This window comes from Zalophus californianus, chromosome 10 (genome assembly GCF_009762305.2).
Source record: "Zalophus californianus isolate mZalCal1 chromosome 10, mZalCal1.pri.v2, whole genome shotgun sequence".
Classification (NCBI taxonomy): Eukaryota; Metazoa; Chordata; class Mammalia; order Carnivora; family Otariidae; genus Zalophus; species Zalophus californianus.
Window position 1 is genome coordinate 48,393,807 of NC_045604.1, and position 14,036 is coordinate 48,407,842.

General features: G+C 46.2%; 1 protein-coding gene across 7 annotated transcripts in view; it reads left to right on the top strand.

Moving 5' to 3' along the window:
- The window catches only part of ABL2 (ABL proto-oncogene 2, non-receptor tyrosine kinase), a 115,244-nt gene extending 102,592 nt beyond the window's left edge, over positions 1-12,652 (top strand). For 3 of the 7 annotated variants that reach the window (XM_027610727.2, XM_027610729.2, XM_027610728.2), the window contains 2 exons: positions 2,087-2,260; positions 2,797-12,652. In XM_027610727.2, coding sequence (XP_027466528.2) covers positions 2,087-2,260; positions 2,797-4,520 — 1,898 coding nt within the window. In that variant the 3' untranslated portion in view covers positions 4,521-12,652. The remainder of the gene's footprint in view (positions 1-2,086; positions 2,261-2,796) is intronic. The other 4 variants (XM_027610733.2, XM_027610732.2, XM_027610730.2 and 1 more) reach the window with 3 other exon arrangements.
- The last annotated feature ends 1,384 nt before the right edge of the window (positions 12,653-14,036 follow it).

Here is a 14,036-nt window from a genome sequence, read left to right on the forward strand (position 1 = left end):
AAACCGGTGTATGGGTGCCTGCAGGCAGCTTCTGACATGAGTACACGGCAACTCTACAATTACATGCTGAAGTCAGACAGTACACTTGTTATGTAGACAGGCTGTTCCTAGAGAGCTAAAAACAGAATTCTTAGTTATGTGTGCTGATTGGATTCTTCAGTACAGCTCCAGAGTTTCGCACATATTTTTCAAATTTTTTCTTTCCTTCATAATTGAACATAGAGCTTACGACTTAAGTTCAGGTTTTAAAATACAAGAAGAGGAAATCAGGCAAGTTGAATTTTGTTGTCTTCCATTAGCGAAATATCATTTCTGATAAGAAAGGGAAAAGTACAACATTGAAGTTGAATGAAAAGTATTTTCTTCTTAGTCCTTTGCTAGCTGAAACTTGTGCACATCACCCTTTGGGCCAGACTGAGCAGCTGCCCCTCACGGCCCTCTTCTTTCCTCACTGTGTTTTGCCTCATGTGGAGTTCAAGTGGTAGGAATCACAGGCTCCATTTCTTTGGTGCTTCTGTGTCAGCTTTTAACTTCTGTTGAATCCTTAGTTAAATATTTCTGTTTCTCTTGAAAATGTTCTATCCTTTTAGAAAATCAACCATTATCAAGTTTCAAAGGTAATTGCAATTCAAAATTGCTAAACAAGAAATTTAAGATTATTTAACCCGTATTTTATTAAGCGTTTAATCTGTGGCAAGCACTTTACTGAAGACACAGGGATAAGACATAGTTCCTACCTTAAAAAGATGTATTTATTGGTTAGTTGTGAGTGGAAGAAACCTAACTCAAGCTTTCCAAAGCAATAGAAGGAGGATTTATTGGCTCATAACCAGACCCTTGTGTGGTTCAGAGTCAGTAGAAGCCACAGACTCAAGTAGCTTCGGAACTTACTCCTTCCCCAGCCACTCCCACCCAGTATCACTTTACTTTTGCCTCTACGTTGATCTCATCCTCAGAATCTTCGAAGAGGCATGGGGCACAGTTGCTAGCATCCTTGAGGTCATATCTTCATGCTTACGTCTGTCTCCCAGATGCTGTATATAGCAGCGTAGGAAAGGAGTCTCGCTGGCCTGGCTTGGGTTATATGCCATGTACCCATTCTTGTGGGGGAGTCAATTTTTAAAATAGTTGCCCAAAAATGTAAGAAAAATCACAATATATCACAATTTAGTTGATCTCACTTGCTTCATTTTTGTTCAGGAATGAATAGCAAAGCATGCCTTTGCCCTAGTAGAAGCCACAAAACACATAACCCTGTTCAAAAGGGTGAACACTTTTTCAGGAGCCTCATTTGCTTCATTTGCATGAAATGAAATGAAATGTATCCATCCTCCTTCTTGGTGTAAGGTACAACCTCAAAATAAAAGTAACTCCAGAAATCTATCCGCTTTGTTCAGCCTCTGAACAAGCACTCAGTAAACAAGTCTAGTCAAATGATATGAAAGCCTATGAAACCATGCTTCTTAACATTACTCCTCATCAGAGAAGTCCAAAATGGAACAATGAGATACCACTGTATCCTAGCACCAGAATGGCTAAAATTAAAATCGAACCCAAAAACCTCATAATATCAAACTCTGGCAAGCATGCAGAGTAACCAGAACTTTTATACAGTGCTAGTGGGAGTATACAGCCATTTTGGGAGACAGTTTGGCAGGACCCAGCGAAGCTGAATTATGTGCACCCTGTAACCCACCGGTCCTGCTTCTGGGTATGTACCCAGCCGACGTACGTACGATTCTGAAGCAAAGGACACGTAGCCGGGTGTTCCTAGTGGCATATTCACAATAGCCCCAAACCAGAAATAACGTAAATATCCATCAAAAGAGGAACGGCCTGATTTTGGTAGATTCACACGTTTGGACAGTACGCATGAAAGCCCCTGCCACGTGCAACAGCGCAGAGGGATCTGCAGTCATGGTGTTGAGCCAAAGAAGCCAGACATAAAAGAGTCCATACTCTGTGATTCCATTACATATTTTGGTGCTCTTTTCTCCAGTTTTTTTTCTCAGTTGTATATCTTTTCTGAAAAGAAAACCTTTTCTGTGTCATGACACTGGTCTGATCAGTCCCTTCTTCCTCACAGAGGTAGCTGAGGAGCTTGGGCGAGCCGCCGCCGCCTCATCTGTTGTCCCATACCTGCCCCGACTGCCGGTACTTCCTTCCAAGATGCGGACACTCAAGAAGCAGGGGGAGAACAAGGAGAATATCGAAGGGGCACAGGACGCCACAGAAAATTCTGCTTCTAGTTCAGCACCAGGTATGGGTCACTAGGCGAGTAGAATGAAACGTCTCATTCCAAGAACCTTGGGGTATGATGCTCGATCTCCCCTTTCTGTCCGTCTTCCCTGAGGAGGGACCGGCTGGCGTTGAAACAGCTCCCGCTCTTGTGCCCGGCCCCGCAGTGCCAGCGGTAGTCCCGCTCTCTCCGTCCGCCCCACAGCTCGGCCTCCCGCTCTCTTTCCTCAGCTCCCAAGTCCCAGACGCTTAGCGTCTTTACAGTTCTGGCAAAAACTGCTTCTTTGAGCCTGATAGATGAGGCCAGGGTGTGCTGTGGTTTTTAGAGAAAAGACAGATGTCAAGGTGAAAACCAGCAGGTTGTTTCTTCGCATTTATATCCCATGTTGTATTTGGAACTCATCGGTGTGAAATAACATATTTATTAGTTTCCTCTGAGTCCTGCTAATACCTGACATTTAAGAGATCCTGACAAAACTTACAGTGAAGCCTTAGTTACTCAAGTGTAATGGAGTCACTGTTTGTCTTTCACATTACTGATTGGCCATTTCTCATCAGGGTTCCTTAGAGGTGTACAGGCCCCTAGTGGGTCCCCAGCATTGCCTCGAAAACAAAGAGACAAGTCACCCAGCAGCCTCTTGGAAGATGCCAAAGAGACATGCTTCACCAGGGATAGGAAGGGAGGCTTCTTCAGCTCCTTCATGAAAAAGAGAAATGCTCCCACACCCCCCAAACGCAGCAGCTCCTTCCGAGAAATGGAGAATCAACCCCACAAGAAATATGAACTCACGGGTAACTTCTCATCTGTTGCTTCTCTACAGCATGCTGATGGGTTCTCTTTCACTCCTGCCCAGCAAGAGGCGAATCTGGTGCCACCCAAGTGCTTTGGGGGGAGCTTTGCACAGAGGAACCTCTGTAATGACGATGGTGGTGGGGGCGGGGGCAGTGGCACTGCTGGGGGCGGGTGGTCTGGCATCACAGGCTTCTTTACACCACGCTTAATCAAAAAGACACTGGGCTTACGAGCGGGGAAACCCACAGCCAGTGATGACACTTCCAAGCCTTTTCCAAGGTCAAACTCTACATCTTCCATGTCCTCAGGGCTTCCAGAGCAGGATAGGATGGCAATGACCCTTCCCAGGAACTGCCAGAGGTCCAAACTCCAGCTGGAAAGGACAGTGTCCACCTCTTCTCAGCCAGAAGAGAATGTGGACAGGGCCAATGACATGCTTCCAAAAAAATCAGAGGAAGGTGCTGCTCCAAGTAGGGAGAGACCAAAAGCCAAACTTTTGCCCAGAGGAGCCACGGCTCTTCCTCTCAGAACCCCCTCTGGGGATCCAGCCATTACAGAGAAGGACTCTCCAGGGGCGGGGGTGGCTGGAGTGGCAGCCGCCCCAAAGAGCAAGGAGAGGAATGGTGGGGCGCGACTTGGCATGGCTGGAGTCCCAGAGGATGGCGAGCAGACAGGCTGGTCTTCTCCGGCCAAGGCTGCAGCAGCCCTCCCAACCACTCACAACCACAAAGTGCCAGTCCTTATCTCACCCACTCTGAAGCACACTCCAGCTGACGTGCAGCTCATTGGCACAGACTCTCAGGGCAATAAATTCAAACTCTTATCTGAGCATCAGGTCACATCCTCTGGAGACAAGGACCGACCCCGACGGGTAAAACCAAAGTGTGCCCCACCCCCACCCCCAGTGATGAGACTACTGCAGCATCCGTCCATGTGCGCAGACCCCATGGAAGAGCCGACCGCCTCAACTGCAGGACAGCCCATGGCAGAAACACAGGAAGGAGGGAAAAAGGCCGCTCCGGGGGCAGTGCCTGGCGGTGGGAAAGCCGGGAGGCCAGTGATGCCTCCCCCTCAAGTGCCTCTGCCCACATCTTCCATCTCGCCAGCCAAAATGGCTAATGGCACAGCAGGTACTAAAGTGGCTCTGAGAAAAACCAAACAGGTGGCTGAGAAAATCTCAGCAGACAAAATCAGCAAAGAGGCCCTGCTGGAATGTGCTGACCTACTGTCCAGTGCCATCACGGAGCCTGTGCCGAACAGCCAGCTCGTGGACACTGGCCACCAGCTCCTCGACTACTGCTCAGGCTATGTGGACTGCATCCCTCAAACGCGCAACAAATTTGCTTTCCGAGAGGCTGTGAGCAAACTGGAACTCAGCCTGCAGGAGCTGCAGGTGTCTTCAGCGGCTGCCGGCGTGCCCGGGGCCAACCCTGTCCTTAATAACTTATTGTCATGTGTACAGGAGATCAGCGACGTGGTACAGAGGTAGCCACTGTGAGCCTCGTGGGAAGACGCTCACAGCTCTGAGGGGAGAGGGAGAGGGGCTTGTTTTCCTGTGTTCTTGTTTTCAAAAAATGAAAGACTGATACTTGAGTGTGTTTATGTGAAGTACCTCAGATCTCTGAGTTCTCACGTTTACAGGTTCATCTCAAAAACGACAAAAAGCAAAACACATAGGACAGGGAAATGAGATGGGGCGGAGCAGTCGCAGACAGGATTGGAAGGTGCACCGGAACATCAGGGAACGTGTGTGTGTCAGGCCACGAAGAACCCAGTCCAGCCTGCTCCTACCCGGAATGCCATGCGCTGGTGACACGGGGCTGCTCTCGGCAAGGCCGCAGGCCTGTGCCTGCCCGGGGACTGGTGGTGGCACTCATTCCACACCACACACTGGGGTGTTGGCTTGGGGCTCCAGGGGGTTACGATCGGTGATGACGCGCCACCTCGCCGAATGAATCGGGTGGGACAGAGGAGGGGAAAGCTGGGAATGTACCGAGGGACCTTTCCTTTGAGGCTGTTGAATGCAGCTGTTTCCACAGGGCTCCCTGCTGCAGTAAGAACTGCGGATCAGATTGCTAGGGTGTGCTCCTGCCCTCTTGCCCATGGGGGTGCTAGCTGGTGCAGGAAGTCGTCAGGGAGATTGAAACTTCCTCCTCACATCTTCTCCACTGATGAGCAAAAGTCATTTCTCCCCGTCTCATAGGTTATCTCCTAGTGGACCAGGATTGGCTTTCTGCTTGCTGGTGCCCGTCTATAAATCATAGGCATAGGGGTTTCCTTAGTGGTTCCTCTCTGCTCTTTGCTGGGCAGGCTGTCCTCCTTTATCTCTGGCAGTATTCAGGGCATTGACCAACGTTGATTTTGAAAATAGTGGTCATGTACAGGTTCTCTCAGGAATCCTTTTCTGATACGGTGCCCCTGCATACTGACATACTGGCCAAGGAATTGAGCAGCTCTATATTTCTTTATCAGCTAAACTACCAGAGAGGGAGGTCTCTTCTAGGAATCCAGTGGCCAGGTCCAGAGGTCTGTGACTGAGAGTTTTCGAGAAGCTGACTCGGTCCCAATGGCCATTTCTCTGTACCTTTCTCCTCCCTTATCACCTTAGACCCAGGCTAGGTAGAGAGCAAGGAGAAACATTCTCTCACTCTCTGTGGATTTCAAATGAATCACCCCAAATTATTCTTATATGCTTTTCTCCTTTCACATATCCCCCCCCCCCGCCCCGTTGCTGTGCTTGTCTGTAAATATCCTATTGGGAATACGCTTTGATATTTATTTTGTCATTTCACCTCTCTTAGAAGAATGCATAATTGAAGGGGCAGGTCATTTCCAGGAAACACTGATTAAATCCTAGAGACCTAATGACTTAACCCCCAAATATGTTTTGCTGTTGAAAAATGGGCCTTTTCCTTTCCTATTCAGTTATTATTATGGAAACTAATTAGGATCATATGGAACTGAACCTAATCGGTTAGATACTACTCATATTCTTGATATCAGGTCTAATTTTAATTAACACTTCATTCTCTTTTTAAAGCTTTACGACCACCACTCCCCACCCGCCCAAGGAGAACCTGATACAAAAGAATAAATACACTATTTTTTTCCTCCCAAAGGAACATTAACTTAGGAAGATAGGAAGTGAACATTGATGACCTGTGAGTTTTTTTCCTGGCTCTGTCATCGATCCACTGTCAAGCCACAGCCCCATCTCTTAATCTGTTAAATGAAGGTAATGCTACATCTTCTCAGGGGTCTTTTGCAAATGAGTGTATAGCTGTCCCTTTGAGAGCCACTTCAGTGCAGCGTTGTTACGTTGAAAGATTTCCATTGTTTTTCGCTCAGGAGCAGATAATGGAAATGTTGAACTGCTGAGATGATGCTAACTGGGCTTGAATACTAAGGAGGAAAAGCTATGTTTTGGACAGTTTGTCATCTTTGACCAAGAAGGAAATTTAGTTTTCATTAGAAAGAAAATCTTATTGTGACTGCACCAAAGGAGGCCCAGGCCAGGAGCGGGGGGAGAAAGTCCCGGGCCTCGCTGGCAGGGCATGGGTGAGCTGCATCCGTAGGTCACGGTCAGGTGCAGCACAGGCGGCTAGCCATCCAGCCGGGCTTTCCGTGGTGGTTGGACGAGAAGGCAGAGTTCCTTTCAACATGGATGGAGGCCCACGGTCATCCCACCTTCCTCTCTGCTGCTCCCCGTCAGCAGTCATTTCCATGAACTTGAAATCGTTTTAGCCATTAGCCTTTTAAGGGTGGGACAGGGAAAGCTAAAACTTTAGAATATTATGCTGCTTTTTAAGTTTATCTGTCATTGTGGGATGCAAGTTGAGGGGTTAATTATAATTGTGTTTTTTAGGGGTTTTTTTTTTTTTTTTTTTTTTTTTTTTTTTTTTTAAGCAAGGGATCTTTCCTTGAGAGCTCTGAAAATAAGCCTTAGAGGAACACTACTGAGTGTGTGTAAGCTCCCTGGTTTTCTCACCGCAGAACAGTCTTGAGGGCGGGGACTGTGTCTTACTCAGGGGCAGCACCTGGCTCTGTCTTGCCTACAGTAGGTGCTCAAGAAGTTCATGAAATGAATTGCTTTTTCTCAACACTGTCAAGCAGCATGAACGATTGTAGCACAGCCCATCCACATGATGCTTGAACTGTGTGGGACTCCAGGGGTCAGGTGAAAGAGGCACTGTCAACTTACTAGAAAAGTATCACTTGACTGCTCCTTTTTCTAATTGAAAAGGACCAGATTTTTAAAATAACCTTATGTAAATTCAAAAGTTTGAACTCAAAGCAGAGAAAACTGCTTCTCGAAACTAAAAACATAGTCTCTCTAGTTTAAAAGCAAAGCCAGGAGCAAGAGGCCTTCTACAAGGTGTTGACAACTCTCTAAAGTGGTTGGTATACATAACCTTCGGGCTGGCACCACTTGAGTCCTTTCACGTACAGACAATATAATTTCAGCTTATATTTCTTACCTTAAAATGCAGTGTTTTGTGTGGAATACATCTTGATTGTGTTCTACATGAAGTATTTTCTTAAAAGGCTTTGTGTAAAATTAAAGTGTGTATGTATATTTTCCTACAGACTTCCATTGTGATTTTCAGAGATATAGCCTTAAAAAAGATTGGCCCTAAGAAATTCATTCAGTGTTTTTCCAAATGAACCCCTATTCACTGATATCATTAGAGTAGAGATCCTTTGCCAGTTGCATTTTTGGGGTTTAAATTAGAATTTTCTTACAATTCAATTGAAAATTGGCTAGTAAAATCATACCCAGTTAATAAAACATGCTGACTTAGCTAAGGTACAGGCCGTGTTTATTTAAAGTCCTGGAGCTTTTGAGTTTTAAAGGATACAGTATAGATAGTGATTAAGAGTTGAGACTCTGAAGCCAGTCCAGAAGGCAAGTCATTTAACCTTCCTGAGCCTTAGTTTCCACGTTGGAAAACAGGGATAATAATAGTAACTACCTCAGGGTTGTTGTAAGGATTAAATGAGATAATGTATGTAAGATACTTAGCTTGAGTGCCTGGCGCATAATGAGCACTCCATAAATGGTCACTGCTCCTGCTGTTATTACCACTTAGTCTAGTGGGTCTTCGCCAGGGATGGGCAACAAAATCCCTGGAATTAAAAAAAAAACAGTCTGATGCATTGGCTCACCCCAGATTAGACTTCCCAGTGGGGTGAGGTCTCAGCCGAGAATCCCTCCAGGTGTTTTAGATACCCAGCACTGTCTGAACACTATCAGGACCCCAACCCTTTCCTTCATAGCTTCAGAAGTTGGAAGAGAGGATGGTGAAGTTACTTGCCCATTATCTCAGTTAATTAGTGGCAGAGCCAAGGCTATAGGGTTCAGGTCTCATGACTTTCTGGTTGTGGGGTCTTTCCACCCTTCCTGCTGCCTTGTGAGACACTGCAAAAAAAAAAAAAAGTGGCTCAGATAGACAATCAGTCTGCACAGTGCTGCACACTTTCTAAAGCACACGCTTCTGGCACGCTCTGACTGTAAGGGGCTTGCGTACTGAGTAATGGCAACACTGGCGAAGCAGGCATGCAGTAGAGCTCAGTAATTTAGAAAAATGTGGGGGGGGCCATTCTTTTGGACAGACCCCGGCAACACAGCAGTAGTCTGTGCACTTTGTAATAAAGAAATACTAACTCGAGTTTTAAAAAACCTAGTCCTACATTCCTTTTTCTTCAAAACAAAACAATTTTATCGTATCATTTTAATGACTATGAGGTAATGTATATGAAAGCACTTTGAGAAAAGTATCAAATATAATTTAACTATAAGGTTGTGTTATTACTGTCTGTTTAGAAGATCAAACAGTTGGTTAGATGCTGATTGACTTAATACACTTTTACCTGTGGGAGACCAGAAAATGCAAATATATAAATAATCACCCCTGTGACTTATCACATTTGTAAATATGAAACCGCTAAATGAATATGTGCAGGCATAGTAAGTGTTTTGCTAAAATTGTAGCTCAGCCGAATAACTTCAGAAAACTACGGACCAACTTTCTGGTTTAATTATAATCATTAAAAAGTAGTAATGTGTACCAGAATAAAGAGGCTCTTCCAGGGACCTTGACTCAGGAAGAATTGAGGCCCTTTTATCCTGCGTTATCCTACGTAACCTTTTAGGTTACGTGTTCAGCCAGTTAGCATCCTGACATGGTGGGCGCAGACTCGTACCTGTCGATGTTGGTGGTGTCTTTTTTAACGGATGTCCAGCGTGGTTTTGTTGGGGTTTCTTGGAGGGGAGCGGAGGTGTGGGATTGGATGGCCGTAGAACCAGTGCACTTTGGGAATTTTCTAGGATTTCCTACCAGTTAGAAGTGATCTTGACATTCAGTGTGTGTGTGTGTGTGTGTGTGTGTGTGTGTGTGTGTGTGTGTGTGTGTTTTTCTAAAATGAGTAGCTAAGCACGATTTGCCTATTAGATTATAAAATGCCCCAGAGTAAATCGCATTGGTGGCCACTTTTGAGTTCGAGCATCACCGCACTCTGACCTCTGCCTTCCAATGTTTGTTATGGATGTCATCGTACTGTCAGGCTATGCTCCCACAGGAGTTCACATTGGGCTGACAGGGTTGTCAACGTTTTCGTTCATCACGATTTTTGGGTTTTGTCATCTTGCTTGGCATTAATTTGTTTTATCTGGATTTGGGTCCACTCTGTGCCCTAAGCATTTGTTATGACGAGTTTTCTTATGTAGATGGGTCTCTGGATGTAAGTTTCTTATGAATTAATAGACCCCCAGCTGTCTGTATCTCTGTCAAGCCAGTAGCTCAGTTCTTCTGTAAATGTCTGTTTTGGTTTGGGATGTGTGGGAGTGGGAAAGAGAGCTGGAAAGGCAGCCTGGAGGGAGCCTCTATCCTTCTGACAGAGGCAGGGCAAGGCAGCCCCACAGATGCCTGTCCCATCCGTGCAACAACCCAGGAAATTGCTGCTGGCCTCACTAGTCAGAGAGGAGAGGCCTGGGGCTGGTTCTAAAGTTTGTCCCACTCATAACAGTCAGGATAGTTAATTCTTTTGGATAGAATTCCAGTTTTCCAACTGTCAGAATTTTGAAAATTCAAATGCAAGGCTTGCTTTTCTGGGCAAGCACCTGGAGTGACGATGATTGTTGTTACCTGCCCTGTTACTGCCAGAACTTTAGGGCCATTCCCTGCCCTCCTGTATCGCCGGGAAGTGTGGCTGGATTTCCGGGCTGTGCAGCGCGCCACCTGTGCAGTGTCTACACAGGTGTCTAAGACAGCCTCCAAGTCTGTCTGGCTTGACGTTTACTGCAGCGTCCCCATAGGAGGGGTTTTCCTGCTCTGGGGCTGCTTTCCCATGCCATACCGGAGCTGAAAGGGTTCATCTTGAAGATAACACATGTGTAAGGCGCTATTTCCTTCATTTCTGCCTCTGCACCCTAGATCGCAAGAGCAGGATGGGGTAGGAAGAGCGCATGCTGCTCCCTGGGTGAGGAGGCCTAGGCAGGTCGTCTTGATTCTAGGATGACTTGGAGTGGTAGAAGTCACTCTGAGGATTGTGCCTTCAAAGATGGGTTTTGTGCGTTTTGCGGAGGAGAGACTTGGAAGCTGGGTTGATGGTGCACACTTCGTGAGCTAGAACTGGTTAGGTGGGTGGCGGGGGCTCAATGCCCCAGTCAGTGAGAGTCCCTGCTTGAGATGTTCCCCCCATACAGGGCGCTGATGTGACAGACTGCACTTTTCTCCAGCCCGCTTGGGGAGCTGGGGGAAGGCTGCTCTAACTAGACCCTTCCCTCCCTCCAGGTGAACTTCTTTGCTTTTGTTTTCAGTTAGGAATTTGAAACTGTTTACGTCTCTTAGAAAAATTACATCCTTTAACTTTCCCATTGTTAAGTATACATAGTGAGCACAGTAACAAGGCCCTGGTAACAGCCCAGGGTCACAGATGGCGTGTGAACAGATCTAACCTGCAGACCATCTGAAGGAAAGGGTGTCTCCTTTAAGTCGAAAGCTTAGGCTCCACTTTCTCCTCAGACCACACCCAATTCGTGCCCTCTGTGTCTGTTCTGTGAAATCCTTTGTTCATCATTTTACTCAGAGGAGCAAGTTTCTGGGTCCTGCATGTCACTCCAAGCTGCTGAGCTCTACATGCAGGGCTTGAGGTCTGGGAGCATTCTAGTCAATTCTTTAGGACATGGTGGAGGTGAGTGGTCCAATGCTGGTGGCCTTCAAGAAAGGAAATAGTTCGTCTCATTGAAGCTTGCTTATTAGGTTTGCTTCTGAGCCTCAGGATAGAAGTTTCAAATCATGTAATTAAGCACCGTAAACTTCAATTGGAGAATGGGACTTCTAGTTAATAAAATTTTCACATGTAAGGATAGTTTTCATCGGTTGTAACCCAACAGTAACACAGGTATGCCTAATAAATTTATTCTTGATTCAGAAGATATTGCAGGATCCTGTAGGGCTTTAGTATCCTCACTGGTGAATCCCAAATACTGTTCTGCACAATTCAGAAGTACCATACCATGTGTTGAGAGTTGGCAGGCCTGCCAAGAGACCGAGATGTTTCTTGTAGGTGAAGGCCAGGTAAGCCAGCCTGCCTCCATATGGACAAGCTGTTTTTCACTGTGGCCACTGTTCTTGGGATTCCGTTATGAGAGAAATTTTCTGAGATCTTGAGAAATCACCTTGATTAGGGTGATTATCCTTCAGAGAAATTAGTATTCAGAAACTAGAAAGGACAATGAGGTACTCTTCTTAGAGTTCTTTAGGGCATATGTTTGAAAACCCTCAGCTCTCAGATCTATATAGAGGGTCTGTCTTCTGTCCACATTCTGTACCTACACCATTGGGCTGAGAAAGGAGGGGAGTCGGTGAAAGAGGAGTTACTCAGATCTTTCCCTGTGGTGAAGAGAAGCTGTGCCCTGGTTTGGTGTGTTGGCCACGAGCAGGCTGACTGAACTGTGTATGCATCCTCAGAACGCCCCATCTCCTGGGTAGACCCCACACTTTTACTTCTTGCAATCTGATTCTGAAATGACTATCAGTGGAGAAACCCAGTTTTATGCTTGTTTGTCAAAAAGAAGTTTGAACATTTCATGGTGGTTGACGGAACTTTGTCCTACAGCCTATGATTCAGTCTTTAAAACTCGTTTAACGTTTATACCAAAGGTCACGCTCCGCAGGTGTATGCGTGGTGGATGCACGGGGGTGAGGCCTGGAGGGCCTGGCACTGTGCATCGCTGAGGGGACACAGGGAGACAGTACGGGATTTCACTGGAAACACATCAATCATGGGTCACACTACCAGTGTTGTCAGGTATTTGTTCTTGTAATATATTTTCAGGTGTTTTGTTTTTCTAATTTAATTCTCTCACCCTGTTGTCTGACTGTGAACTGCTAACAGTGTTAAACTTGATGTAAATAAATGAGGCCCTTGAAAGGGGAATGCTGTCTGCCTGTTGTCTCACAAGGCTTGCCAACTTGTGTTTTATTTTAAATAAAGGTTGCAATATTTTATTGGCAAAGTAGGCCTCTGATTGGAGTGTTTCTCCCACAGTTTTAACTGAGAGGGAATCTGTGCAGAATGTATCTTTTCCCACAATAAAACAGAAGGCTAAGGTGAAGCTGGTTTTGGCAACATCCCTCTGGCACATTCTTTAGATTGTCCTGTGTGGGAGTGAATGCTCGTTCTTCGATGAATTAAACTTTTTGGAAACGGCCAAAGGCATCATCTGGAGCCAAGCAGGTACATATGGTGGGTAATGGATGTACGTGCATGTCTGTGTCTAACATAAGGTGACTGTAAAGGGAGACTTAATTCTCTCAGAGTCCACTCTGAGGACACTCCAAATAGGTTCTGAAAACTTTTATCCAAGTGCCAATTGTATTAATAGAAAGGTGTTTTTTTAAAGATTTTTTATTCATTTGACAGCACAAGTAGGCAGAGCGGCAGGCAGAGGGAGAGGGAGAAGCAGACTCCCTGCTGAGCAGAGAGGCCAACGTGGGGCTCGATCCCAGGACCCTGGGATCGTGACCTGAGCCAAAGGCAGACGCCTTGGTTCTGAAAGTTTTAAGCCAAAGTAGCATTAATAGAGCATGTGTAGAATGTCACATGGAACATTCTACCCTTGCTTGACTTGGGTCTTCAGTTTTTTAAAAACGTGAGTCATTGCTTTTAGAAGTACTGTTGTAATTAGGTAGGAGTAGGCTGTATTCATGTGGTGCACAGTGAGGTCCAGGTGGAAGGGCTGTTAAACATCTTACCTCCTCGCGCTCCCCCTGCAGTCCTTTCCTCCTGCCCATTTTTGGTTTAGTTGGGAAATCTTGTTTTAGAATCGCCGGAGGAGAACCTTCCATTTTGATTTTTTCCCTCTTTTGTATTACTTGTAACATTCTGCACAGCTGAGGAAATCTGTTTTAGGAACAAGTCGAGGAAAGCTGGATTCGGACTGCCTGGGTTGAGCCCCTCCAATCCACTGACTAGCTCTGTGACTTTGTGCACAATCTTTTACTTCTCAGAGCCTCAATTTCCTCATCGTCGAAGCCAGCGTTAAAGGTGACATGAAGTAATGGCTATAAAGTGCTTAGCGCAGTGCATGCGGGGCACGTGGTAAGTTCTCAAATGTTGGTTGCCGACAACAGACTTCAGCTGGGGTCACGTGGACTAGAACGGGGGTGGGGGGAGACGCCCCCCCTTGGCTGGGAGTATGGTGCCAACTGACAGCATTTTTATTAGACTGTACTTTATTAAACACCAAAGGGCTGTGTCCTACGCACTTTATAAAGATGGATTGGCTTTATCCTCACAGCAACTCTGTGAGGGAAGTGCAGTGATGCTCACTTTTACAAAACTAGCAAGCAAGGCTCAGCTGCGGTTGGTAGCCTTCTGTGGTCTCACAGTGCTAGGCGGCTGAGCCCCCGCACTGTGGGCCGGGCGCCCGAGAAGGGTGCAGAGCCACCATGTCCTGCTACCTGCCTTTGTCCCTGAGGTGCAGAGTGGGTCAGACCCT